The 25747-nt window shown below is 36.8% G+C and overlaps 1 protein-coding gene across 5 annotated transcripts in view; it reads left to right on the top strand.

Moving 5' to 3' along the window:
- The window catches only part of ATRX (ATRX chromatin remodeler), a 336264-nt gene that overhangs the window by 171075 nt on the left and 139442 nt on the right, over positions 1-25747 (top strand). For all 5 annotated transcript variants that reach the window (XM_041740565.1, XM_041740564.1, XM_041740562.1 and 2 more), the window contains 2 exons: positions 16272-16413; positions 17697-17806. In XM_041740565.1, the coding sequence (XP_041596499.1) occupies positions 16272-16413; positions 17697-17806 (252 nt within the window). The remainder of the gene's footprint in view (positions 1-16271; positions 16414-17696; positions 17807-25747) is intronic.

The raw sequence follows: 25747 nt of genomic DNA, 5'->3' as shown, positions 1-25747 counted from the left end.
AATCATATGGTATTTGTCTTTCTCTAAATTATTTCGCTTTGCATAATACCCTCTAAGTCCATCCATATTGTTGCAAATGGGAAGGTTTTATTCTTATCGCTGACTAATGCACACATAGCACATCTTTATTCATTTGTCTATCGATGGACACTTAGGTTGTTTCCATATCTTGGCTATTGTAAATAATACTGCATTGACCATAGAGGTGCATATATCTTTTTTTGGAATTAGTGTTTTCAGTTTCTTTAGATAAATACCGAGAAATGAAATGTGGAATAGCTGGATTGTATGGTAGTTGTATTTGATTATTTTGAGGAACTTCCATACTGTTTCTCATAGTAGTTGTACCAATTTTTATTTTCACATTGTAGTGCACAAGTCATCCCTTATTTCCACATCCTCACCAACACTTGTTATTTCTTGTCTTTTTGATACTAGCCATTCTGATTGGTGTAAGGTAATATCAAATTTTTGCTTTGATTTTCATTTCCCTGATGATGAGTGATGTTGAGCATTTTTTTCATGCATATATCTTCTTTGTAAAATGTCTGTTCCGGTTCAGGTTCTCTGTCCATTTTGTAATCGGATTGATTCTGAGTGTATGTTGTATAAGTTCTTTATATTATTTATATATATTCTTTATATATTTTAGATGCTAACCCCTTTTCAGGTATATCATTTGTAAATATCTTCTCCCATTGAGTAGGTTGCCTATTCATTTTATTGCTATCTTCCTTCGCTGTGCATAAGCTTTTTAGTTTGATGTAATCCCAGTTCTTTCTTTTTACTTTTTGTTACCCTTTCTTGAGGAGATAGATTCAAAAAGGTATTTATAAGACTTATGTCTTGCAGTTACTGCCTATGTTTTCTTTTAGGAATCTTATGGTTTGATGTTTTACATTTAGAACTTTATTTTGAGCCTGTTTTTGTGTAGGGTATAAGAAAGTAGTTTAGTTTTATTGTTTCTCATGTAGCTATCTAGTTTTCCCAATAACATTTATTGAACAGCACATCTTTTTCCCATTGTATAGTCTTATATCCTTCATAGTAGATTAATTGTGTAAGTGTGGATTTACTTCTGAGTTCTCACTTTTTTGTTTTTTTTTTTTTAAGATTTTATTCACGAGACACACACACACATACACACAGAGAGAGAGAGAGAGGCAGAGACACAGGCAGAGGGAGAAGCAGGCTCCATGCAGGGAACCCAATGTGGGACTTGATCCCAGGGCTCCAGGATCACACCCTGGGCTGAAGGCGGCATTAAAACTGCTGAGCCACCCGGGCTGCCCTGAGTTCTCACTTCTATTCCAATGATCTATATATCTTTTTTTTGTGTGTGCTAGTACCATACTGTTTTGAGTACTCTAGCTTAGTAGTATAGTTTGAAATCTGGTGCTACTTGCAGGTACTTCTAGTTTTGTTGTTTTTTTCCTCAAGATTAGTTTGGCTATCTTTTGTGATTATATACAAATTTTAGTATTCCTTGTTTTAGTTCTATAGAAAATGCTTTTGGTATTTTGATAGAGATTGCATTAAGTCTTTAGATCACTTTTGGTAGCATGGACATTGGACATTTTAACCATATTCTTCCAATCCATGAGCATGGTATATCTTTTTGTATATTTATATCATCTTCAATTTTTTCATCAAGTATACAATAATAGTTATTGTATTATTTTGCTCTGACTGGTTTTTACAAAATATTTTCTTTTGAAGTCCTACTGTATCTATTCTTTTCCTGAATTTGATGAGCATTTTTATGACCATTATTTTGAACTTCTTATCAGCTAGATTGCTTATCTGTTTTGTTCTTTTTTTGAGGTTTTTTTCTTTTTATTTTGTTTGGAACACATTCTTCTGTCTCTTTTTCCTCTTTGGTTTTATTTTTATGTATTAGGTAAAATAGCTCCTGCTCTTGATCTTGAAGGAGTGGCTTTATGTAGAAGGCATCCTCTGGGGCCCAGAAGTGCAGCCCTCACTATTTACCTGAACTAGCCCCTCCAGGGCTGTTTCTTGAAAGGGCTGCCTTTGTATGTCTTCCTGTTGTGGCCAGGCTGAGGCTGTTGTAGATGTGCTGGTGGTTGAGGTTAGCCACCATTGTCCCCAGGAGCCATCACTCTCAGGAGCCACTTTGGAGGGGCACCAATTCCAGTTGAGGTGTCCTGTTAAGTGTGGTGTGGTAGGAACTTGGTTGCCTGTCTCCTTGGTCTCCCTCCACACTCTGTGTTCACACAACCTGTGACCTAGCATTTCTATCTCAGGTATGTGTCCCCGTTTGGACTCCCCACCCTTTCAGACTCCTGTGATGTGCTGCCATACCACTGCTCCAGGCGGAAGAAGAGGGGATCTTCCCAGTTCTGCCACTTGCTGGGCCCCTGCTTGGCTAGTGGTTGCACTGACTAGGCCACCGTTCATGGTTTAAGGGAACTCCGCGGTGAGAATCCACTCCTGGGCTCATTGATGATAGCTGATTTTCTCACACCAATGCTTGGGAACTCTGCCACATTCAGCACTCCCACGCCCTGGTCTTCCTGTGACCCCAAGGATCCTGAGACCACACTGTCCCGCCTAGGATTCTGCCCCTGCTTCACCACCTGAATGCCTTTAAGGACTTCTAAAATTTCTGATTTTGTGGTCCACTACTTTATCACTTTCTGGTAGCTGGCTGACAAGGCTCCCTGCCTGTCCAGTTTATCTAACTATATATCACATCAGATTCACTTCTCCACACCTCCTACCTTGCCAAAAGTAGTTGCTTTTCTATTTGTAGTGTTGCAGCTATTCTTTTCTTAGATCTCTGGTTGAGTTTGCAGGTGTTCAGAATGATTTAATAGCTATCTAGCTGAATTGCTGGGACCAGATGAAACTAAGATCTCCTACACCTCTGCCATCTTGAACTCTGGGTAGTATAAACATTTTAACAATGTTTGCTCTTCCAGTCCATGAGCATGCAATGTTTTCCCATTTCTTTGTGTACTATTCAATGTCTTTCATTAGTTTTCTTAGTTTACATATTACAAATCTTTTACCTCTTTTTTTTTTTTTTTTTGGTTTATTCCTAGGTATCCTATGGTTTTGGATGCAGTTGTAAAAAGGCATTATTCCTTGATTTCTTTTTTTGCTGCTTCATTATTGGTATATAGAAATGCAACAGATTTTTGTACATTGACTTTATGTCCTGCAACTTTGCCAAATTCATATATTCTAGCAATTTTTTGATGGAGTCTTTTGGGTTTCCTATATAGAGTATCATGTCATCTGCAAATAGTGAAAGTTTGACTTTGATGATTTAAATGCCTTTTGATTATTCTTTGTTGTTTGATTGCTGTGGCTAAGTCTTCTAGTACTATGTTAAATAGTAATGGTGAGTGTGGACATCCCTGTCTTGTTCCTGACCATAGAAAAAAGGCTCTCAGCTTTTCCTCATTGAAGATGATATTAGCTGTGGGTCTTTCATATATGGCCTTTTTTGATGTTGAGGTATGTTCCCTCTATCCCTGCTTTGTTGAGGATTTTTATCAAGAATGGACACTGTAATTTGTCAGATGCTTTTTCTGCATCTGTTGAGAGCATCATATGGTTCTTATCCTTTCTTTTATTATTGTAGTGTAGCACTTTGATCGGTTTATGAATATTGAACCACCCTTGTAGCTCAGGAATTAATCCACCTGATTATGGTGAATGATCCTTTTCATAAGCTGTTGAATTTGATTTGCTAGTATCCTATTGAACATTTTTACATCCATGTTCATTAGGGGTATTGGCTCCTGATTCTCCTTTTTAGTGGAATCTTTGACTTTTGGAATCAAGGTAATGCTGCCTTTGTAGAATGAGTTTGGTAATTTTCCTTCTGTTTCTATTTCTTGGAACAGTTTGATAAGAATATTATTAATTATATATTGTATATAATCATGTTACATTATAATAGCTTTAAGAATAAACCATCAATATTATTATTTACTATTAGTGTTAATATTAACTAATAAGAATAGTTTATTTTTTATTTTTTTTAACAAGAATAGTTTATATAATATTATAGAGTACTAGTATAGTAGTAGTATTAATTCTTCTTTAATTATCTGTTAGAATTCCTTTGGGAAGCCATCTGGCCCTGGACTTTGGTTTACTGGGGGGAGTTTCAATTACTGATTCATTTTCTTTGCTGGTTATAATTCTGTTCAAATTTTCTTTATCTTTCTGTTTCTGTTTTGATAGTTTGTATGTTTATAGGAATTTGCCCATTTCTTCCAGATTGCACAGTTTGTTGGTAAATAATTATTTATAATATTCTCTTAGAATTATTAGTATTTCTGTGGTATTGATTGTTTTCTTTCCCCTTTCATTTGTGATTTTATGTAATTGGGTCTTTTCTCTTTTTGATAATTCTGGCTAGGGATTTATCAATTTCTTCTTTCCAAGAACCAGCTTTTAGTTTCATTTATCTGTTGTACTGGTTTTGTTTGTATCTATATCATTTATTTTTGCTCTAATCTTTATTATTTCCCTTCTTTTGATGGCTTTATGCTTTATTTGCTGTTCTTTTTCCTTTAGTGTAAGGTTAGGTTGTGCATTTGAGGCTTTTCTTGCTTCTTGAGGTTGCCTTATATTGCATGTAGTTCCCTGTTAGGAATGCCTTTGCCGCATCCCAAAGGTTATTGGGCTGTTGTGCTTTCAATTTCATTTGCTTTCATGTAGTTTTTAATTTCTTCTTTTATTTCCTCCTTAAACCAATATTCATTCTTTAGTAGGATGTTTTAACCTCCATGTATTTGTCATCTTTCCAATTTTTTTCTTGTGGTTCACTTCAAAATTCATAGTACTGTGGTCTGAAAATATGCATGGTATGATCTCCGTTTTTTTTTGTACTTGTTTAGGGCTGATTGTGACCCAGTATGTGATCTATTGTGGAGAATGTTCTGTGTGTTCTGTTGCTTTGGAATGGAATGTTCTGAATAAATCTGTTAAGTCCATCTGGTCCTGTGTGTCATTGAAAGCCATGATTTCCTTGTTGATTTTCTGCTTAGATGACCTTTCTGTTGCTGTATGTGTGGTACTATAATCCCTTACTACTTTTGTATTATTATCAATGATTTTTTATGTTATTAATTGATTTATATATTTGGGTGCTCCCAAGTTGAGTATTTAAATATTTACAATTTTTTGATCTTCTTGATTGATAGAGCCCTTCACTATGATATAATGTCCTTCTTCTCTTTTTACATTCTTTAGCTTATAATCTAGTTTGTTTGATGTAAGTATGTCTACTATTGCTTTTTTTTGGTGTCCATTCAGATGATTGATGGTTGTTTATCCCCTCACTTTCAATCTGCAGATGTCTTTTTTTTTTTTTAAAGATTTTATTTATTTATTCATGAGAAACACAGAGAGAGGGAAGCAGAGACACAGGCAGAGGGAGAAGCAGGCTCCATGCAGGGAGCCCGATGTGGGACTCGATCCAAGGTCTCCAGAATCAGGCCCTGGACTGAAGGTGGCACTAAACCGCTGAGCCACCAGGGCTTCCCTGCAGATGTCTTTAAATCTAAAATTAGTATTTTGTTTGCAGTATGTAGATGGGTCTTGCTTTTTTTAAAAGATTTTATTTATTTATTCATGAGAGACAGACAGAGAGAGAGAGAGAGAGAGAGAGAGAGGAGGAGCAGGCTCCATGCAGGGAACCCAATGTGGGACTTAATTCTGGGACTCCAGTATCACGCCCTGGACTGAAGGCAGGCGCGAAACTGCTGAGCCACCCAGGGATCCCCAACATTTAAGAAATTAAATAAAACACTTGACGGGATGAGCACTGGGTGTTTTTCTGTATGTTGGTAAATTGAACACCAATAAAAATTAATTAAAAAAAAAAGAAAAAAAAAAGAAAAAAAAAAGAAATTAAATAAAAAATTTGTTCTTTCTATACCCCAAAAAAACCAGAAAGAAAACAAAAACAAAAGCAAAACCAAAAAAAAAAAAAAAAGAAGAAGAAAAGAAAAAAAAAAAAGAAACCCAAAGGAAGCTAGATTCTGTTTCCCCTGCATCCAAAGCCTCAAGCACTCTTTAATAAGTAGATTTGCTGAGGAGAGGTTTGTGTTAATCTGCTTCGGGAAGGGCCTGCTGCTCTGGTTTTTAGGTGGATTTACTTTAGCGGAGATCCACCTGCAGGGTGCAGTGGGCCGGGGTTCATATGGCAGCTCTCTTATGGATTTGGTGGCACTGTTTAGCTCATTGAGGTCATAATTGTGTGTGGGTATGGAGTGAAAATGGCTTCCTCCTATTTTTCTTGTTTGAGGAGTGGAAAATTTGCCTCTGCCATTCTTCAGGAAGCCTTCACATATGCTCAGTCACCCCTGTTTTGTCCCTGGCTTCTCTCAGGTCCTCATCTTCACCCTTTCCTTGACTGAGCTGTTTGCCTGCAAGGCGGTACAGGACTCCTGTGTTTTGTTACAGGCACAGCTGTGTTTCAAAGTCCCACACTTCATAGACCCCCATGGCATGGATTCACACTAGTCCTCTATGGGAGGGTCTCTGCACTGTGTCTAATGCCAGCTTGTCCCAGAAAACAGTCATATGATGGCACATTTGTTCTTTTTATATTCTGGATATTAATCCCTTGTCATATATGTGATTTGCAAATATTTCTCCAATTTTGTGGATTACCTTTAAATTTATTGATAAGTGTCCATAGCATAAAAGTTATAAAATTTGATGAAGTCCAATTTATCTATTTTTTGCTTTCATTGCCTGTGGTTTTGGTGTCATACTGAAGACATCATTTCCAAATCCTGTCATGAAGGTTTTTCCTTTTGTTACTTTGGGCAATCATGGTAATATGCTGCTGAATTTGGTTTGCTAGAATTTTCTTGAGGATTTTTTAATCTGTATTCATACAGAATCTATAGTTTTCTTAGAGTTTATCACGATTTCAAATTAGTTTATTGCTGATTTTACTTAGTGAATTCCAGAGTGTTCACTCCTTTTCCGCTTCATTGAACAGTTTGAAAAAGATTGGCATTATTTTAAAAATATTTGGTAGAATTCATCAGTGAAGCTATCTTGTCTTATTCTTTGTTGAAAAGAATAAGACCAGATAGAATAGGGACTCCTGGCTTCTTTTCTTTTCTTTTCTTTTCTTTTCTTTTCTTTTCTTTTCTTTTCTTTTCTTTTCTTTCTTTATTACAGATTGAATGTTCTTACTGGTTTAGTGGTCTGTATAGATTTTGCCCTCCTTCATAAGTTTCTTCTGGTAGATTGTGTTTCTAGAAGTTTTTCTATTTCGTCTAGGTTATTTATTTTGTTGTATTTTTCATATCTCCTTTTCTATAAAATTGTGCTAGTAATGTCCCAGTTTTATTTCAGATTATAGTAATTTCCATCCTCTCTTTTTATCTTAGTCAATCTAAGGTTTATGAATATTTTACTTTTTGAAGAACCAACTTTTGATTATATTGATCTTCTTTTTTCCCCTAGTGTATGTTTTACTTGTCTACTCTAATCTTTTTTATTTCCTATCATTCACTAGTTTGGGTTTAGTTTGCTCTTCTTTTTCTACTTCTTTCAGTTGTGAGTAGAAAAGATACTTTTTATGATTTCAGTCCTTTAAAATTTTTAAGGCTTGTTCTGTGCCCCATCATGTGGTCTGTCCTTCAGAATGTTTCACATGCACTTGGTGAAAATCTGTAACCTGTTGTGTGAGTGTTACATATATGTCTGTTTTGGTAGATTGTTTTATAGTGTTGTTCAGGTTTTCTATTTTCTTATTGATCTTTTTTCTCTTGCTTTATGCATTTTTGAAAGTAGAGTGTTGATGTCTCCAAACTATTATTATAGAACTCCTTTTAGGGATCCCTGGGTGGCGCAGCGGTTTGGCGCCTGCCTTTGGCCCAGGGCGCGATCCTGGAGGCCCGGGATCGAATCCCACGTCGGGCTCCCGGTGCATGGAGCCTGCTTCTCCCTCTGCCTGTGTCTCTGGCTCTGTCTCTCCTTCTATCTCTCAAGAATAAATAAATAAAATCTTTAAAAAAAAAAAAAAAAAAGAACTCCTTTTAATTCTGTCAGTATTTGTTTCATATATCCTAGGGCTCTGTTGTTGGTGCCTATATGTTTATGAGTCTTATATCTTCTTGATTAATTGACTCTTTTATCAATATACAGTATCTTTTTGACAGTTATAATAGTTTCTTGACTTAAAGTCAAGATTTGTCTGATGTCTACATAGTCACCCATGCCTTCTTAGTTATGGTTTTCATGGAATATCTTTTATCATGCTTTCATTTTCAGCCTGTTTCTGTCTTTTGATCCATATTGAGTCTTTTGTAGATAACCAGTATTTACTTCATCTTTTAATTCATGCCTTTTAATTGAGAATTTAATCCATTTCTATTTTAAGTAATAGATGAGTAATAATTTACTTCCACCACTTTGATACCTTTTGTATGGCTTACTGCTTTTTTTCCATCATTTTCTCCACTGATGCCTTCTGTTTTTGTTTAGTTGACTTTTTAAAACAGAGATGTTTTGATTCCCATCTCATTTTTGTACATAATCATTAGATACTTTCTTTGTGGTTACCATGGGGTTAAATACAACATCCTAAAGTCATAGTGATATAGTTTGAATTGATATGAAATTAGTTAAATCATATACAAAATAATACAGCTCTATTCCCCGCTTGTATATTATTCATGTCACAAATTACATTTTGATATATTTTATGCCCAATAACATATATTTCTAATTATCTTTTATGCTTTTGTCTTTTTAAATGCGTAGAGAGCAAGCCTAGAGTTACAAGCCAAAATTGCAACAATAGTGGGTTTCATATTTGCCCTTTCCATATTTCTTTCTTTCTTTCTTTTTTTTAAGGATTTTATTTATTTACTCATGAGAAACACACACACACACACACACACACACACACACACACACAGAGAGAGAGAGAGAGGCAGAGACACAGGCAGAGGGAGTAGCAGGCCCCTTGCAGGGAACCCAATGTGGGACTTGATCCCGGGACTCCAGGATTACACCCTGGGCCAAAGGCAGTGCTAAACTGCTGAGCCACCCAGGCTGCCCTTTATTTATTTCTTTATACATCTTTGAGTTACTATATAACATCATTTCATTTTAACTGAACACTTTCCTTTAGTATTTCTTGTTTAGTTTTAATTAACTCCCTCAATTTAGGAGTATTTCCATTTTTTTCCCTCTTTTTTGAAGGATATTTTGTTTTATATAAATTTCTCAGCTGACAGTTATTTTATTTGAAAACTTTAAAATATATTACTGGGTTGCCTGGATGGCAAAGTCGGTTAAATGTCTGATTATTGGTTTTGGCTCAGGTTGTGACCTAAGGGTCGTGAAATTGAGTCCTACATTGGGCTCTGTGCTCTGCAGGCAGTCTGCTTAAGACTATTCCTTCCTCTGCCCCTCCCCTCTGCACTCTTTCTCTCACTTTTGTGCTCTCCCTCCCACTCAAATAAATAAATAAATCTTTAAAAAATTATCATACTACCTTTTAGCCTCCAAGTGTCTTATGCAGAGTCAGCTGATAATGTTATTGATGATCCTTGTATCTGACAAGTTACTTCTCGCTTGCTACTTTCAAGATTCTCCTTGCTGTGCCTTCAAAACTTTGATTATAATGTGCTCAGTCTGGGTCTCTTTTAGTTTATCTCATTTCTAGTTTGTTGCATTCCTTGGATTTGCAGATTCGAGTCTTTACTCACTTTTGTGGAGCTTTGGGCCAGTATTTCCTCAAGTAAACTTTCTGCCCCTTTCTCATTCTCTTCTTTGACTCTCATGTATATGTCAGTGCACTTGATGGTATTCCACAAGTCCCTTAGTCTTTTATTTTTCTCCGTTCTTTTTTCTTTCTGCTCCATAGGTTGATAATTTCAGTTGCCACCTTCATGTTTGTTGATTATTCCATATGCTCATACTATTGATTGTTAAATCCCTTTTGTATTTTTATTTAGGTATAGTTGATATACAGTGTTTTAATTTAGTTTCAGGTATACAGTGTAGTGATTGAATAACTTTACATGATAGTATTCTCAACATCAATGATCATCAGGAAAATGTACATTAAAAACTACAATGAGATACCACCTCACACCTGTCAGAATGGCTAAGATGAAAAACACAAGAAACAATAAGTGTTCATGAGAATGTGGAGAATAATGAACCTCCTTGTGCTGTTTGTTGGTGGGAATGCAAATTGGTGAAGCCATTTTGAAAAACAGTATGGAAATTCCTCAAAAAATAAGAAATAGAGCTACCCTATGATCTAGGAATCACACTACTGGATATTTACCCCCAAAATATAAAAGCACTAATTGAGAGGGATACATGCACCCCTATGTTTATAGCAGCATTATTTATAGTAGCCAAACTATGGAAGCAGCTCAAGTGTCCATCGACAGATGAATGGATAAGGCAAATTGTTTTATATATACATATATAAAATTCAGCCATAAAAAGAATGAACTCTTGCCATTTGCAACAACATGGCTAGGGATAGAGAGTATAATGCTGATTGAAATAAGTCATTTAGAGGCCAATACTATATGATCTCACGCATATGTCAAATTTAAGAAACAAAACAAATGAGCAAAGAAAAAAAAGAGACAAATCAAGAAACAGACTCGTAACTATAGAGAACAAACTGATGGTTACCATAGGGGAGGTGGGCAGGGGGGTTTGGGGAAATAAGGGATGAGGAATAAAGACTACAATTTTGATGGTGAAAAAAAATACAATGGTAAAAAAAAGATAGATTTTCTCCTCCTGCATTCAGGATGAAGATGCACTAATCCCCAATCCAAGGACAGTACTTAAAAAACAAAAATGTGCAAATCATTAATGAACATAGTGATTCAAAGTCTTTTTTTTTAAAGGTCATTTGGAACTTGACTTGCCAAGGACAAATAACCCCAAGATTTTATTTATGCATGAGAGAGGCAGAGACTTAGGCAGAAGGAGAAGCAGGCTCCCTGCAAGGAGCCTGCGGAACTCAATCCCGGGACTCTGGGATCACAACCTGAGCCAAAGGCAGGTGCTCAACTACTGAGCCACCCCAGGTGCCTGTTTCCAAAGTCTTAATTAAAGCTTTGTGTATTAATTTTCTAGTTATATGTTAAAATATTACCACAAACTTAGCCTCTTAAGACAATATTATTATCTTATAGTCCTGTAAATCAAGAATTTCAGAGTGGCTTAACTGAGTATGGCTCTACTGGGTCACCTGCTCAGTGTCTGAGTAGAAATTAAGTTGTTAGCCAGAGCTCAGATTTTCATATAAGACTTTGTATACTTTTTAAGGTCTCTTCTTGTCAGAATTCAATTTTTTGTAGTTGTAGCATTGACGTCCTTAGCTCCTAGATACTTCTCTCCACAACATGGCTTCGAGACTAGTAAGAGAGTATTTCTTACACTTCAGTCTATTAAAGGGCACATCTTGATTAGGTCAGGCCCTACTAGGAGAATCCTATTTTTGATTAAAACAAACCCAACTGATTACTAACTCAATTATGGGAATGACACCCTATCATATTTACAGATCTCAACCGTACTCAGAGCGATCAGACAATACAGGATGTTTACTCCAGAGGATGGGATCTTAGAGACCATTTTAGGATTGCAGGCGCTACACCTTGCTAAAAGGACAAGACATTCAGGGAATTTTCCATTTTGAATTATGGACTTAACCCAGTGATAGGAATCTTGGACACATCCACGGAAGGGTATAATAAAAACTTAGTGAATAGTTAGTCTGTGTCAGTTACTTTGCATGCATTGTTTTATTCAATCTCCACAACAACTTCATGAGGGCTGTTTATAATCTTTCCCAGTTAGTAGATGAAAAAAACTGAAGCTAAGAGGGTTTAAGTAACTTGTGAAAATGGAGTTTGAATCTAAATGGCCTGTGGTATTTATACTCCACTATGGTGTCACCTATTATTAATCTTGATTTGTCTATTTTTATGTAAGTGCAGTATCTATTCAGGTAATTTATCACAGATTTGTGATGTTTTATTTTTTTGCATGCAATAATGATAATGCAGTTATGGTTTAAACAGAGAATTTCCTTTTAAGTAGACGTTGAAAACATTTAAGATGGAACTCCATGCTTTCTCAGGTTTGCTTCAAAATCACTTGTGGGATCTGAGGAGTTGGATGATGAGTAGGAAGCTGTCAGTGAAAACAAATTGACCAGAAGTTGATAATATTTGAAACTGGATAATGGGTAGCAGGGTTTATTATGCTATTCTGTCTACTACTTTTTTACATTTGAAAATTTCCATGGTGAATATTATGTAATCCATAGGTTCAGTTTTAAATAAGAAAGAAAATACTTGGTAAATTTTATTCCTTCATTATCGTAATGTCTGTAATATTAAAATCATGAATCTTATAAAAAATAAAATCATGAATCTTTATTGATTTTCATGGAACCATAAAAATATTTGTTTATACAAGCATTTCTTCATTAAAGTAGTAGTGTGTAGTGGTTAAGATCAAGTACTCCATAGTGCATGACACTCTGGGTATCTTAGTTATTGTGATATTTAATCGTTGTATGTCCTTGTGTAAGTTATTTAACTTCTGTGTCTTTGACTTTTTATTTGTAAAATGGGAATATTTGTACCTATCTTATACAGTTCTTGGGTGTAGTATGTAATGGATAGACATAGGGATAAGACAGTAAAAAATGTACACAGATATGTATATTCATATCTTATTTATTTATTTATTATCTTTTTAAACTTTATTTTTTATTTTGTTTTGTTTTTATAATAAATTTATTTTTTATTGGTGTTCAATTTACCAACATACAGAATAACACCTAGTGCTCATCCCATCAAGTGCCCCCTTCAGTGCCCGTCACCCATTCACCCCCATCCCCCGCCCTCCTCCCCTTCCGCCACCCCTAGTTCATTTCCCAGAGTTAGAAGTCTTTATGTTCTGTCTCCCTTTCTGATATTTCCCACACATTTCTTCTCCCTTCCCTTCTGTTCCCTTTCACTATTATTTATATTCCCCAAATGAATGAGAACATACACTGTTTGTCCTTCTCCGATTGACTTACTTCACCCAGCATAATACCCTCCAGTTCCATCCACGTTGAAGCAAGTGGTGGGTATTTGTCGTTTCTAATGGCTGAGTAATATTCCATTATATACATAAACCACATCTTCTTTATCCATTCATCTTTCGATGGACACCGAGGTTCCTTCCACAGTTTGGCTATTGTGGACATTGCTGCTAGAAACATTGGGGTGCAGGTATCCCGGCATTTCACTGCATCTGTATCTTTGGGGTAAATCCCCAACAGTGCAATTGCTGGGTCGTAGGGCAGGTCTATTTTTAACTCTTTGAGGAACCTCCACACAGTTTTCCAGAGTGGCTCCACCAGTTCACATTCCAACCAACAGTGTAAGAGGGTTCCCTTTTCTCCACATCCTCTCCAACATTTGTGGTTTCCTGCCTTGTTAATTTTCCCCATTCTCACTGGTGTGAGGTGGTATCTCATTGTGGTTTTGATTTGTATTTCCCTGATGGCAAGTGATGCAGAGCATTTTCTCACGTGCATGTTGGCCATGTCCATGTCTTCCTCTGAGATTTCTCTTCATGACTTTTGCCCATTTCATGATTGGATTGTTTGTTTCTTTGGTGTTGAGTTTAATAAGTTCTTTATAGATCTTGGAAACTAGCCCTTTATCGGATATGTCATTTGCAAATATCTTCTCCCATTCTGTAGGTTGTCTTTTAGTTTTGTTGACTGTATCCTTTGCTGTGCAAAAGCTTCTTATCTTGATGAAGTCCCAATAGTTCATTTTTGCTTTTGTTTCTTTTCCCTTCATGGATGTATCTTGCAAGAAGTTACTGTGGCCGAGCTCAAAAATGGTGTTGCTTGTGTTCTCCTCTAGGATTTTGATGGAATCCTGTCTCACATTTAGATCTTTCATCCATTTTGAGTTTATCTTTGTGTATGGTGCAAGAGAGTGGTCTAGTTTCATTCTTCTGCATGTGGATGTCCAGTTTTCCCAGCACCATTTATTGAAGAGACTGTATGTCTTCCAATGGATAGTCTTTCCTCCTTTATCGAATATTAGTTGACCATAAAGTTCAGGGTCCACTTCTGGGTTCTCTATTCTGTTCCATTGATCTATGTGTCTGTTTTTGTGCCAGTACCACAATGTCTTGATGACCACAGCTTTGTAATACAACCTGAAATCTGGCATTGTGATGCTCCCAGATATGGTTTTCTTTTTTAAAATTCCCCTGGCTATTCGGGGTCTTTTCTGATTCCATACAAATCTTAAAATAATTTGTTCCAACTCTCTGAAGAAAGTCCATGGTATTTTGATAGGGATTGCATTAAACGTGTAAATTGCCCTGGGTAACATTGACATTTTCACAATATTAATTCTGCCAATCCATGAGCCAGGAATATTTTTCCATCTCTTTGAGTCTTCCTCCATTTCTTTCAGATGTGTTCTATAGTTTTTAGGGTATAGATCCTTCACCTCTTTCGTTAGGTTTATTCCTAGGTATCTTATGCTTTTGGGTGCAATTGAAAATGGGATTGACTCCTTAATTCTCTTTCTTCAGTCTCATTGTTAGTGTATAGAAACGCCATTGATTTCTGGGCATTGACTTTGTATCCTGCCACGCTACCAAATTGCTGTATGAGTTCAAGCAATCTTGGGGTGGAGGCTTTTGGGTTTTCTACGTAGAGTATCATGTCATCGGCGAAGAGGGAGAGTTTGACTTCTTTGCCAATTTGAATGCCTTTAATGTCTTTTTGTTGTCTGATTGCTGAGGCGAGGACTTCCAGTACTATGTTGAATAGCAGTGGTGAGAGTAGACATCCCTGTCTTGTTCCTGATCTTAGGGGAAAGGCTCCCAGTGCTTCCCCATTGAGAATGATATTTGCTGTGGGCTTTTCGTAGATGGCTTTTAAGATGTTGAGGAATGTTCGCTCTATCCCTGCACTCTGAAGAGTTTTGATCAGGAATGGATGCTGTCTTTTGTCAAATGCTTTCTCTGCATCTAATGAGAGGATCATGGTTCTTGGTTTTTCTCTTGCTGATATGATGAATCACATTGATTGTTTCACGAGTGTTGAACCAGCCTTGTGTCCCAGGTATAAATCCTACTTGGTCATGGTGAATAATTTTCTTGATGTATTGTTGGATCCTATTGGCTAGTACCTTGTTGAGAATTTTTGCATCCATGTTCATCAGGAATATTGGTCTGTAATTCTCCTTTTTGGTGGGGTCTTTGTCTGGTTTTGGAATTAAGGTGATGCTGGCCTCATAGAACGAATTTGGAAGTACTCCATCTCTTTCTGTCTTTCCGAACAGGTTTAGTAGAATAGGTATGGTTTCTTCTTAAACGTTTGATAGAATTTCCCTGGGAAGCCATCTGGCCCTGGACTTTTGTGTCTTGGGAGGTTTTTGATGACTCCTTCAATTTCCTCCCTGGTTATTGGCCCGTTCAGGTTTTCTATTTCTTCCTGTTCCAGTTTTGGTAGTTTGTGGCTTTCCAGGAATGCGTCCATTTCTTCTAGATTGCCTAAACTTTCTTTTAACAAGAAACTAAATTTAGATAATTGTTTCCCTTTTGCAGTTAGAAGATATTTTATGTTGTCGTGTTTTTTGAGTCTCTGTCTCTCAAACCAGTGTTTCTGAATATTATTCCCTTTCACAACACTTATTTACACTGTTTTATAGTGGGATTCATTTGGCATTTTGGGTGGAACAGTTCTTGTTTGAGATTGTCTTTTATATTTTTGAACATCTCTATTTACCTTCTTTCTGCTTACATTAAATACCAGTCCTGATGAGTCTTTCTGAGAACCTTAAAGTGCCCTTGCACATTTTCAGATGTCTTCTAGAAAAATAGAAACATCCTTGGTTGGGATCCATTTGTTCATTCAAATTTGTAGGATGGTACTAAAGGTTATTTTAGTGCACTGTTTTTTTTCCCACAGCTTTTCCTATCATGTGTGTTAGTATATATTGGATGAGAACTAATGAACTAAATTACTGATATTTCCACAGTGGCTCAAAGTCTTGTACAAGTATTTAGTTTTGAAAAACATGTTTTAACCTGTGATCTATTGTGATCTTATTGAGCCAAAGTATTGGATATATGGTGTGTAAGTAGATGTGTCTCTATTTTGGAAAATTTCCCTTAGTAATAGTACTACTTCAACGTTGCTTGAAAGATTTCTGTGAGTTAGTTAACTGTAATTCCCTTTATTGTAGGTGATAGAAATTGAAGATGCTTCACCCACCAAGTGTCCAATAACAACCAAGTTGGTTTTAGATGAAGATGAAGAAACCAAAGAACCTTTAGTGCAGGTTCATAGAAATATGGTCATCAAATTGAAACCACATCAAGTAGATGGTAAGAAACAATTGTATAAGTAAAGCATTTTTAAAGTAGGCACCATGTCCAGTGTAGAGCTCAGTGGGGCTTGAACTTACAACCCTAAGATCAAAACTAGAGCTGACATCAAGAGTCAGAAGCTTAACCGAGTCAGGTGCCCCATGATTAAATCGTTTTTAATTAAGTTTTACCAATATTTGGTGTTTCCTGTGTGCCTCTCATTCTGCTAAGCACTAGAAGCACATTTGTGAGCAAAACAAACGTGAACCCACCCCCCTATAGAGCTCATAAATTAATGAGGAGACACAATTCAGTGCAAAGAAAATGAGTGTTATAGAAGGGGAAATAAGTAAGTGCCCTTTACAAATGGGTATATATAGCAAGCGCATTTCACATAGTCTACAATGATTGGGTAAGGGCAGGTGCAGTGCAGGTGCAGGGCAGGTAGAGGTACCACCATTAGCTAAAAGCCTTCTTTAGGAAATCCTCTTTCAACATTTTTGAGTATGCTTGTTGTTTTTTTTTTTTTTAATTATTTTTAATTTTTATTTATTTATGATAGTCACACACACAGAGAGAGAGAGAGGCAGAGACATAGGCAGAGGGAGAAGCAGGCTCCATGCACTGGGAGCCTGACGTGGGATTCGATCCAGGTCTCCAGGATCGCGCCCTGGGCCAAAGGCAGGCGCCAAACCGCTGCGCCACCCAGGGATCCCTAGTATGCTTGTTAATAGTATTCTAACATTGGTATTTGGGAGGATACCAAATTATCCCTATTCTTGTTTTGTTAAAGTGGAATCAGTAAGTCAGTTTTGAGTGTGTATGTGAATGAATTCATAAGGGAAGTTCGACAGCTCTACTCCTTGCGTAGTGAGCCCCTTTTCTTGGTTAGTCTTTACTGTTGAATAAAGGGAGAGATAATAAATTATCTCCTGGGTTGTTTTACTAATCAGCCCAATAAACTTGAAAGAATATTTGATAGGAATCTATAAATTAGATAAAATTATAGATCATGTTTCTATTTTAGATTATTCAGGTTTCTTTGGATTGTCCCAGGGAATGAAGGTTTGCTGTAATAGATAAGATGAATGAAAGAAAGTCACCCTGTTGTATACTTCAGTTTACTGTCTTTTTTTATTTTTTTGGCAATTAACCTTAGTAAGTAATCTCATATATATTTATGAGATTCTTTATCTCATTGTTAAATTCTATTTCTTAATGTTTTAGTTATGTTTTTGATACATTTATGAAGGAATATTTTTAACTTGGATCTTTAAACTTAATGAATATGTCACTTTTAGGTGTTCAGTTTATGTGGGATTGCTGCTGTGAGTCTGTAAAAAAAACAAAGAAATCTCCAGGTTCGGGATGCATTCTAGCACACTGCATGGGCCTTGGTAAGACATTACAGGTAAGAACATGAAGATATTCTCTTCTTACGCATTCATGAATTCAAGAATTTATATTGGATTATATTCTGTGTCTGAGGCAGACTTAATGGGGTCTGGAGACACAGCAGCAGTAAACAAGAATAACAAGATCCCTCTCTCAGGAAGCTTATATTATAGTACAGTTGAGAAATTTTAATCAAATATGAAATATGTACTTTCAGGTAGTAAGTAAGAGAATAAATAGGGAGTGCAAATTTAAGAAGGTGATCTATGAGGAAGGATTCTAATTAAGTGAAGGAATGGGGTTATAAGGCAGAAGCAGTAAAAAACTGTGAAGAATTTGAGGTGGAAATGAACGCCTTTACGATTTCTAACACACTGTGATCCTATAGTAATGAGAATGTGAAGTATTTTTCACTATTAAAAACACTTTATTTATTTAAATTCAGTTTGTCAACATACAGTATAATACCCAGTGCTCATCACATCACGGGGCCCTTCTTAATGCCTATCACCCAGTTACCCAATCCTCCCCCACCTCCCCTTTAGCAACCTTCAGTTTGTTTCCCAGACTTAATAATCTCTCATGGTTTGTGTCCCTCTCTGATTTTCCCCATTCAGTCTCCTCTCCTTCTCTTATGGTCTCTTGCACTATTTCTTATATTCCACATATGAGAGAAACTGTTTAATACTTGTCTTCCTCCAATTGACTTATTTCACTTAGCATAATGCCCTCCAGAACCATCCATGTCGATATAAATGGTAGGTATTCATCCTTCCTTATGGCTGAGTAATATTTGATTGCATATGTATACCACATCTTCTTTATCCATTCATCTGTCGAGGGATGTCTCGGCTCCTTCTACAGTTTGGCTATTATGGACATTGCTGCTATGAACATTGGAGTGCGGGTGCCCCTTTGTTTCACTATATCTGTATCTTTGGGGTAAATCCCCAGTAGTGCAATTGCTATGTGATAGGATGACTCTATTTTTAGCTTCTTGGAGGAACCTCCTTACTGTTTTCCAGATAGCTGTACAATTTTGTATTCCCTGCAGTGAAAGAGGGTTCCCTTTTCTCCACATCCTTGCCAACATTTGTTTCCTGTCTTGTTAATTTTCCCCATTCTCACTGGTGTGAGGTGGTATCTCATTGTGGTTTTGATTTGTATTTCCCTGATGGCAAGTGATGCGGAGCATTTTCTCATGTGCTTGTTGGCCATGTGTAGGTCTTCTTTGGAGAAATGTCTTTTCATGTCTTCTGCCCATTTCTTGACTGGACTGTGTTTTTTGGGTGTTGAGTTTGGTAAGTTCCTTATAGATTTTGGATGCTAGCCCTTTATATGATATGTCATTTGGAAATATCTTTTCCCATTGTGTAGGTTGCCTTTTAGTTGTGTTGACAGTTTCCTTTGCTGTGCAGAAGCTTTTTATCTTGATGAAGTCCCAATAATTAATTTTTACTTTTGTTTCCCTTTCCTTTGAAGACGTGAAAACTCTGTGAAAAATGTCCATGGTATTTGACAGGGATTACATTGAATGTGTAGATTGCTCTGGGTAGCATAGACATTTTAACAATATTTATTCTTCCAGTCCAAGAATGTGGCATGTTTTTTCATTTCTTTGTGTCTTCTTCATTTTCTTTCATAAGTGTCCTATAGTTTTTAGAGTACAGATCCTTTACCTCTTTGGTGGGGTTTATTCCTAGATATATTATGGTTTTTGGTGCAATTGTAATTCGGGTCGATTCCTTGATTTCTCTTCTGACTCATTGTTAGTCTATAGAAATGCAGCTGAGTTCTTGCATTGGTTTTGTATTCTGCCATGTTGCTGAATTGCTGTATGAGTTTTAGCAATTTTGGAGTGCAGTTTTGTGGGTTTTCCACATAGATTATCATGTTATATGCAGAGAGTGGAAGTTTGCCTTCTTCTTTTCCAGTTTGGATGCCTCTTATTTCTTTACGTTGTGTGATTGCTGAGTCTACGACTTCTAGTACTGTGTTGAACAATAGTGGTGAGAGTGGGCATCCCTGTCATGTTCTTGACCCTGGGGAAAAAGGTCTAAGTTTTTCCCATTGATAATGATACTCGCTGTGGGCTTTTCATAGATAGCTTTTATGATATTGAGGTATGTTCCCTTTATCCCTACACTGTGGATAGTTTTAATCAAGAAAGGATACTGTATTTTATCAAATGCTTACTCTGTGCTAATTTAGAGGATCATATGGTTCTTGTGTTTTCTTTTATTAATGTAATCTATCATGCTGATTGACTTGCGAGTATTGAACTACCGTTGAATCCCAGAAATAAATCCTACTTGGTCATTGGGAGTAATCCTATTAATGTACTGTTGGACCCTACTGGCTAGTATCTTGGTGAGAATTTTGACATCCATGTTTATCAGGGATATTGGTCTGTAATTCTTTTTTATGGAGTATTTGTCTGGTTTTATGATCAAGGTAATGCAGACCTCATAGAATGAGTTTGAAAGTTTCCCTTCCATTTCTATGTTTTGAAACAGCTTCAGAAGAATAGTACTAATTCTTCAAATATTTGGAATTCCCCTGGGGAGCCATCTGGCTCTGGACCCTTGTTTCCTTGGAGGTTTTTGATGACTGCTTCCATTTCCTTGCTAGTTATTGGTCTGTTCACATTTTTTATTTTTTCCTGTTTCAGTTTTGGTAATTTATCAGTTTCCAGGAATGCATCTATTTCTTCCAGATTGTCTAATTTGATGGCATATAGTTGCTCATAATGTGTTCTTAAAATCATCTGTATATCCTTTGTGTTGGTCATAATTGTCCATGTTTCATTCATGATTTTGTTGAATCCTTTCTCTTTTATTTTTGATAAGTATGGATAGGGGTTTATCTCTTATTTTTTCAAGGAACCAGCTCCTAGTTTTGTTGACCTGTTCTACTGTTCTGCTTTCTGTTTCATTGATTTTTGCTCTAATCTTTATTATTTCTCTTCTCCTTGGTTTAGGCCTTGCCATTCTTCAGCTCTTTTAGGTGTAAGGTTAGATTGTATATTTGAGATTTTTCTAATTTTTTTGAGAGTGGCTAATATTGAAATGTACTTCCCTCTTAAGACTACCTTTGATGTATCCCATAGATTTCGAATAGTTGTGCTTTCATTTTCATTAGTTTGCGTGAATCTTTTTCATTCTTCTCTAGGTTGACCCATTCATTCTTTAGAAGGATGCTCTTTAACCTCCAAATGTTTTAGTTCCTTCAGAATTTCCTCTTGTGTTTGAGTTCCAATTTTGAAGCCTTGTCGTCTGATAAAATGCAGGAAATGATCCTGGTCTTTTCGTATCAGTTGAGATCTGATTTGTGACCCAGTATGTGGTCTGTTATTGAGAGAGTTACATGTGCACTGGAGAAGAATATGTATTCTGTTGCATTAGGTTCAAATGTTCTGAATATATAACCCGTGAAGTCCATCTGATTCTGTGTGTCATTCAAAGTCCTTGTTTCCTTGTTGATCTTCTGTTTATGTGATCTGTCCATTGCTGTGAGTGATGTGTTGAAGTCCTTTACTATTAATGTATTATTATCAGTGTATTATTTCTTTACCTTGGTTATTAATTGGTTGATATAATTGGCTGCTCCCAAATTACCATAAATACTTATAATTGTTAGATCTTCTTGTTGGATAGCCCCTTTAAGTGTGATATAGTATCCCTCTTCATCTCTTACAACTGTCTTTGGTTTAAAATTTAATTTATCTAAAAAAAATTTAATTTATCTGATATGAGAATTGCTACCCTAGGTTTCTTTTGAAGTCCATTTGCATGGTGTGGTTGTCTACCCTCTCATTTTCAGTTTGAAGGTGTCTTTAGGTCTAAAATGAGTTATTTTTTTTGAATATAGTGAAAGGAAGCCAGAAGTGGAGAATATACCTATAAAATACAAATGTAAAAAATAAAAGTTTACAGATACTTAAAAGAGGTGATAAGAAACCAGTTGCAACAGGAAAAAAGAAAAAATGGAAAATTTTAAACTGAAAGATAAGTCATAAGAAAAAACCCTCTCATTCTATATAGTATTTTCTCCTAGCACTGGAGTGTTCCAGTCCTTTTCGGTCAAATAAACTTGCTATTCACTTGTTCTTCCAGCTAATCTGTGGAGGAGGGGCCTATTGCACTGATACTAAGGTTTCCCTGCCTGGGTGGAGTTTCACCGTCCTTTGCCCAGAGGCCAGGCTCTGTGTATGCTGTTTGCTCTGTGTGGCTTTTGTTCTTTGAAGGCTTTCTGTACCTCCTTAGAAGGTGAAAATAAAAATGGCCGCACCCCGATCTCCAGCCCAGGAGCTGAAAATCATGATATGTGTCAAACTCTGCAGACTCCTTTGGTACGTGCTCACTCATATCCTCCCCAGGGGAAGATAGAGGGACACTGATTTGTGCAACATGAAGGGCTCTGGCAGTGAGGATTCTCACCCATTCATGTGTTCACCTGCTCCACCCCTCCTGGAGGAAGCTGAAAGTTGCCTCGTTTCTGTCTATTCCAAGGCTCTGGACAGAGAGTGTTCACCTGTTTGCACACCTGCTTCTCCTCTCCCAGAGGAAAGCAGAGGATTGCTGTATTCCACTCCTTTAAAGGGACACAACATGAAGAGTGGTTGCCCAGTCCGGTGGTGGTTCAGGGTTTATTACAAAACAAGCTGAGAACCCTCTCCTGGGCTCACTGACCTAAACCTGTTTCCCCTCTCAATGCTTGGAAACTGCCAGGTCAGGCACCCCTGTTCTTTCTGTGCCTCGGGATTTTGAGACCCCATAGTCCCACCTGCCATTTTGTCCTGCTTCACTACTGAGCATCTTTCGGGCCAGGAAGTCTCTCACAGAAGTAGATTTCTAAAGTTCTTGATTTTGAGCCCCACGTCTCTATCATTTTCTTGTATCCAACTTACAAAGACTCCCTCTGCCTGCTGTTTATCTTCTCATATATCCACTCCATTTTTCTTATCCCCACTCCTACCTTACAAAAAGTGGTCACTTTTTCATTTGTATAGTTCCAACCATTCTTTCCATATATCACACATTGAATTCATAGGTGTTCCGGATGATTTGAGAGCTAGCTAAATTAAGGGGACCAGATAAAACAATGACTTCTATTCTTCCTCCATCTTGCCTCAAGTTGAACACTTTTTATTTTTTTAACCATTTTAAACATTGTTCTTGCCTTTTAAGATTTTTTTTTGTTCCAAGACTTTATTTAAATTCAAACTTCTTAATATGTAGTTTAGTATTGGTTTCAAGAGTAGAATTTATTGATTTATCACTTACATGTAACACATAGTGCTTATCACAGGTGCCCTCCTTAATGCCCATCACCCATTTAGCCCATCCTTCCACCCCACCTCCCATCACCATCCTACTACCATCTATAATTAAATCTTTTACGTTTTGCTTCCCTCTCAGTTTTTATTTTTTTTATTTTTTTATTTTTATTTTTATTTTTTTAAATTTTTTATTTATTTATGATAGTCACAGAGAGAGAGAGAGAGAGGCAGAGACACAGGCGGAGGGAGAAGCAGGCTCCATGCACCGGGAGCCCGATATGGGATTCGATCCCGGGTCTCCAGGATCGCGCCCCGGGCCAAAGGCAGGCGCCAAACCGCTGCGCCACCCAGGGATCCCCCCCTCTCAGTTTTTAATCCTATTTTTTCTTTCCCTTCCCTTCCCCTATGTTCATCTATTTTGTTTCTTAAATTCCACTCAAGAGTGAAATTACTTAGATTTACCTTTCTCTGACTGACTTATTTCACTTAGCATAAACACTCTAGTTCCATCCATGTCCTTGCTCATGCAAACAGTTCATTCTTTTTGTTGGCAGAGTAATATTCCACTGTATATATTTACCATATTTAAATATTCCACTCATCAATTAGTGGGCATTGGGCTTTTACCATTATTTGGCTGTTGTTGATAGTGCTGCTATAAACATAGGGGTTAATTTGCCCCTTCTAATCAGTAGTTTTGTTATCCATTGTGTAACAGTAGAGTTGCTGGATCATAGGGTAGTTCTATTTTTAACTCTTTGAGGAACCTCCATATTGTTTTCCACAGTGGCTGCAGAAGCTACATTCCCAGGAAAAATTTAAGAGCTTCCCCTTTGTCCACATCCTTGCCAACATCTCGTTTCCTAAATTGTTAATTTTAGCCATTCTGACTGGTAAGAGGTGGTATCTCATTGTGGTTTTGATCTGTATTTCCCAGAAGATGAGTGATGAACATTTTTTCATGTTTTAGTTAGCCATATGTATGTCTTCTTTGGAGAAATTTCTATTCATGTCTTCCTCCCATTTCTTGCCTGGATTATTTATTTTTTGTGTATTCATTTTGATAAGTTCTTTATAGATGATGGATGCTAGACCTTTATCCAGTATGTCATTTGCAAGTATCTTCTCCTATTCCATAATTTGCCTTTTAGTTTTGTTGATTGTTTCCTTTGCTTATGCAGAAACCTTTTATCTCAAGTCACAATAGTTCATTTTTCCTTTGCTTTTTCTTACCTCTGTATATGTGTCTAGTAAGAAGTTGTCATGACCAAGGTCAAAGAGTTTGCTGCTTGTGTTCTCCTCTAAGATTATGATGATTTCCTGCCTCACATTTATGTCTTTCATACATCTGGAATTTATTTTTGTGTATAGTAGAAAAAGTGATCCATTGTCATTCTTTTGCATGTTGTTTTAAAGTTTTCCTGGCACTATCTGTTGAAGAGACTGTATTTTTTCCATTGGATATTCTTTCCTGCTTTGTCAAAGATGAGTTGACCATATAATTGTGGGTCTATTTCTGGGTTCTTGATTCTATTCCATTGATCTTTTTGTCCTTTTTTTTGTGCTAGTACCATGCTGTCTGGATGATTACAGTTTTGTAATATAGCTTGAAGTTTGAAATCATGATGCCTCCAGCTTTGTTTTTCTTTTTTCAAGATTACTCTGGTTATTTGGAGTCTTTGTGTTTGCATACACATTTCAGGATTGTTCTAGCTCTATGAAAATGCTAGTGGTATTTTGATAGGGATTACTTTAAATGTGTAGATTGCTTTTGGTAGTATAGACATTTTAACAGTACTTGTTCTTCCTATCCTTTTTTATTTAAGATTATTTATTTATTTATTCATGAGAGAGACACAGAGAGAGAGAGAGAGAAAGAGAGGCAGAGAAAGAGAGAGGCAGAGACACAGGCAGAGGGAGGAGCAGGCTCATACTGGGAGCCCGACATGGGGCTTGATCCCAGGTCTCCAGGATCACACCCTAGGCTGAAGGTGGCGCTAAACCGCTGAGCCACCTGGGCTGCCCTGTTCTTCCTGTTCTTGAGAATGGAATGTTTTTTCATTTCTTTCTCTTCAATTTCTTTCATAAGTGTTCCATATTTTTCAGAATACAAATCATTTACAAAACTCTTTCTTTAGGCTATTCTTAGGTATCTTATGTTTTTTGGTGCACTTACTGTAAATAGGAAGGATTCCTTGATTTCTTTTTGTTGCTTAATTATTCGTGTATAGACATGCAGCTGATTTTTCTAAGTTGATTTTATATCCTGTGACTTTGCTGAATTCATATATCAGCTCTGTCAATTTTTGATGAGTCTTTCCAGTTTTCTACAGAGTAAGTAACATGTTGTGTGTGAAGACTGAAAGTTTGAAAACTTCCTTGCCTATTTAGATGCCTTTTACTTGTTTTTGTTGTCTGATTGCTGAGGCTAGAACTTCTGGTACTAGGTTGAACAGTAGTGATTAGAGTGGACATCCCTGTTATGTCCCTCACGTTAGGGGAAAACTCAGTTTTTCTCCATTGTTAATGATATTAGCTGTCAGTCTTTTTTTTTAAGATTTTATTTATTTATTCATGAGAGAAAGAGAGAGAGAGAGAGAGAGAGAGAGAGAGGCACAGACACAGGCAGAGGGAGAAGCAGGCTCCATGCAGGGAGCCCGACATGGGACTCGATCC

This window comes from Vulpes lagopus, chromosome X, assembly GCF_018345385.1.
Source record: "Vulpes lagopus strain Blue_001 chromosome X, ASM1834538v1, whole genome shotgun sequence".
In the NCBI taxonomy this organism is placed as follows: Eukaryota; Metazoa; Chordata; class Mammalia; order Carnivora; family Canidae; genus Vulpes; species Vulpes lagopus.
This window is presented reverse-complemented; position numbering and strand designations above follow the sequence as displayed.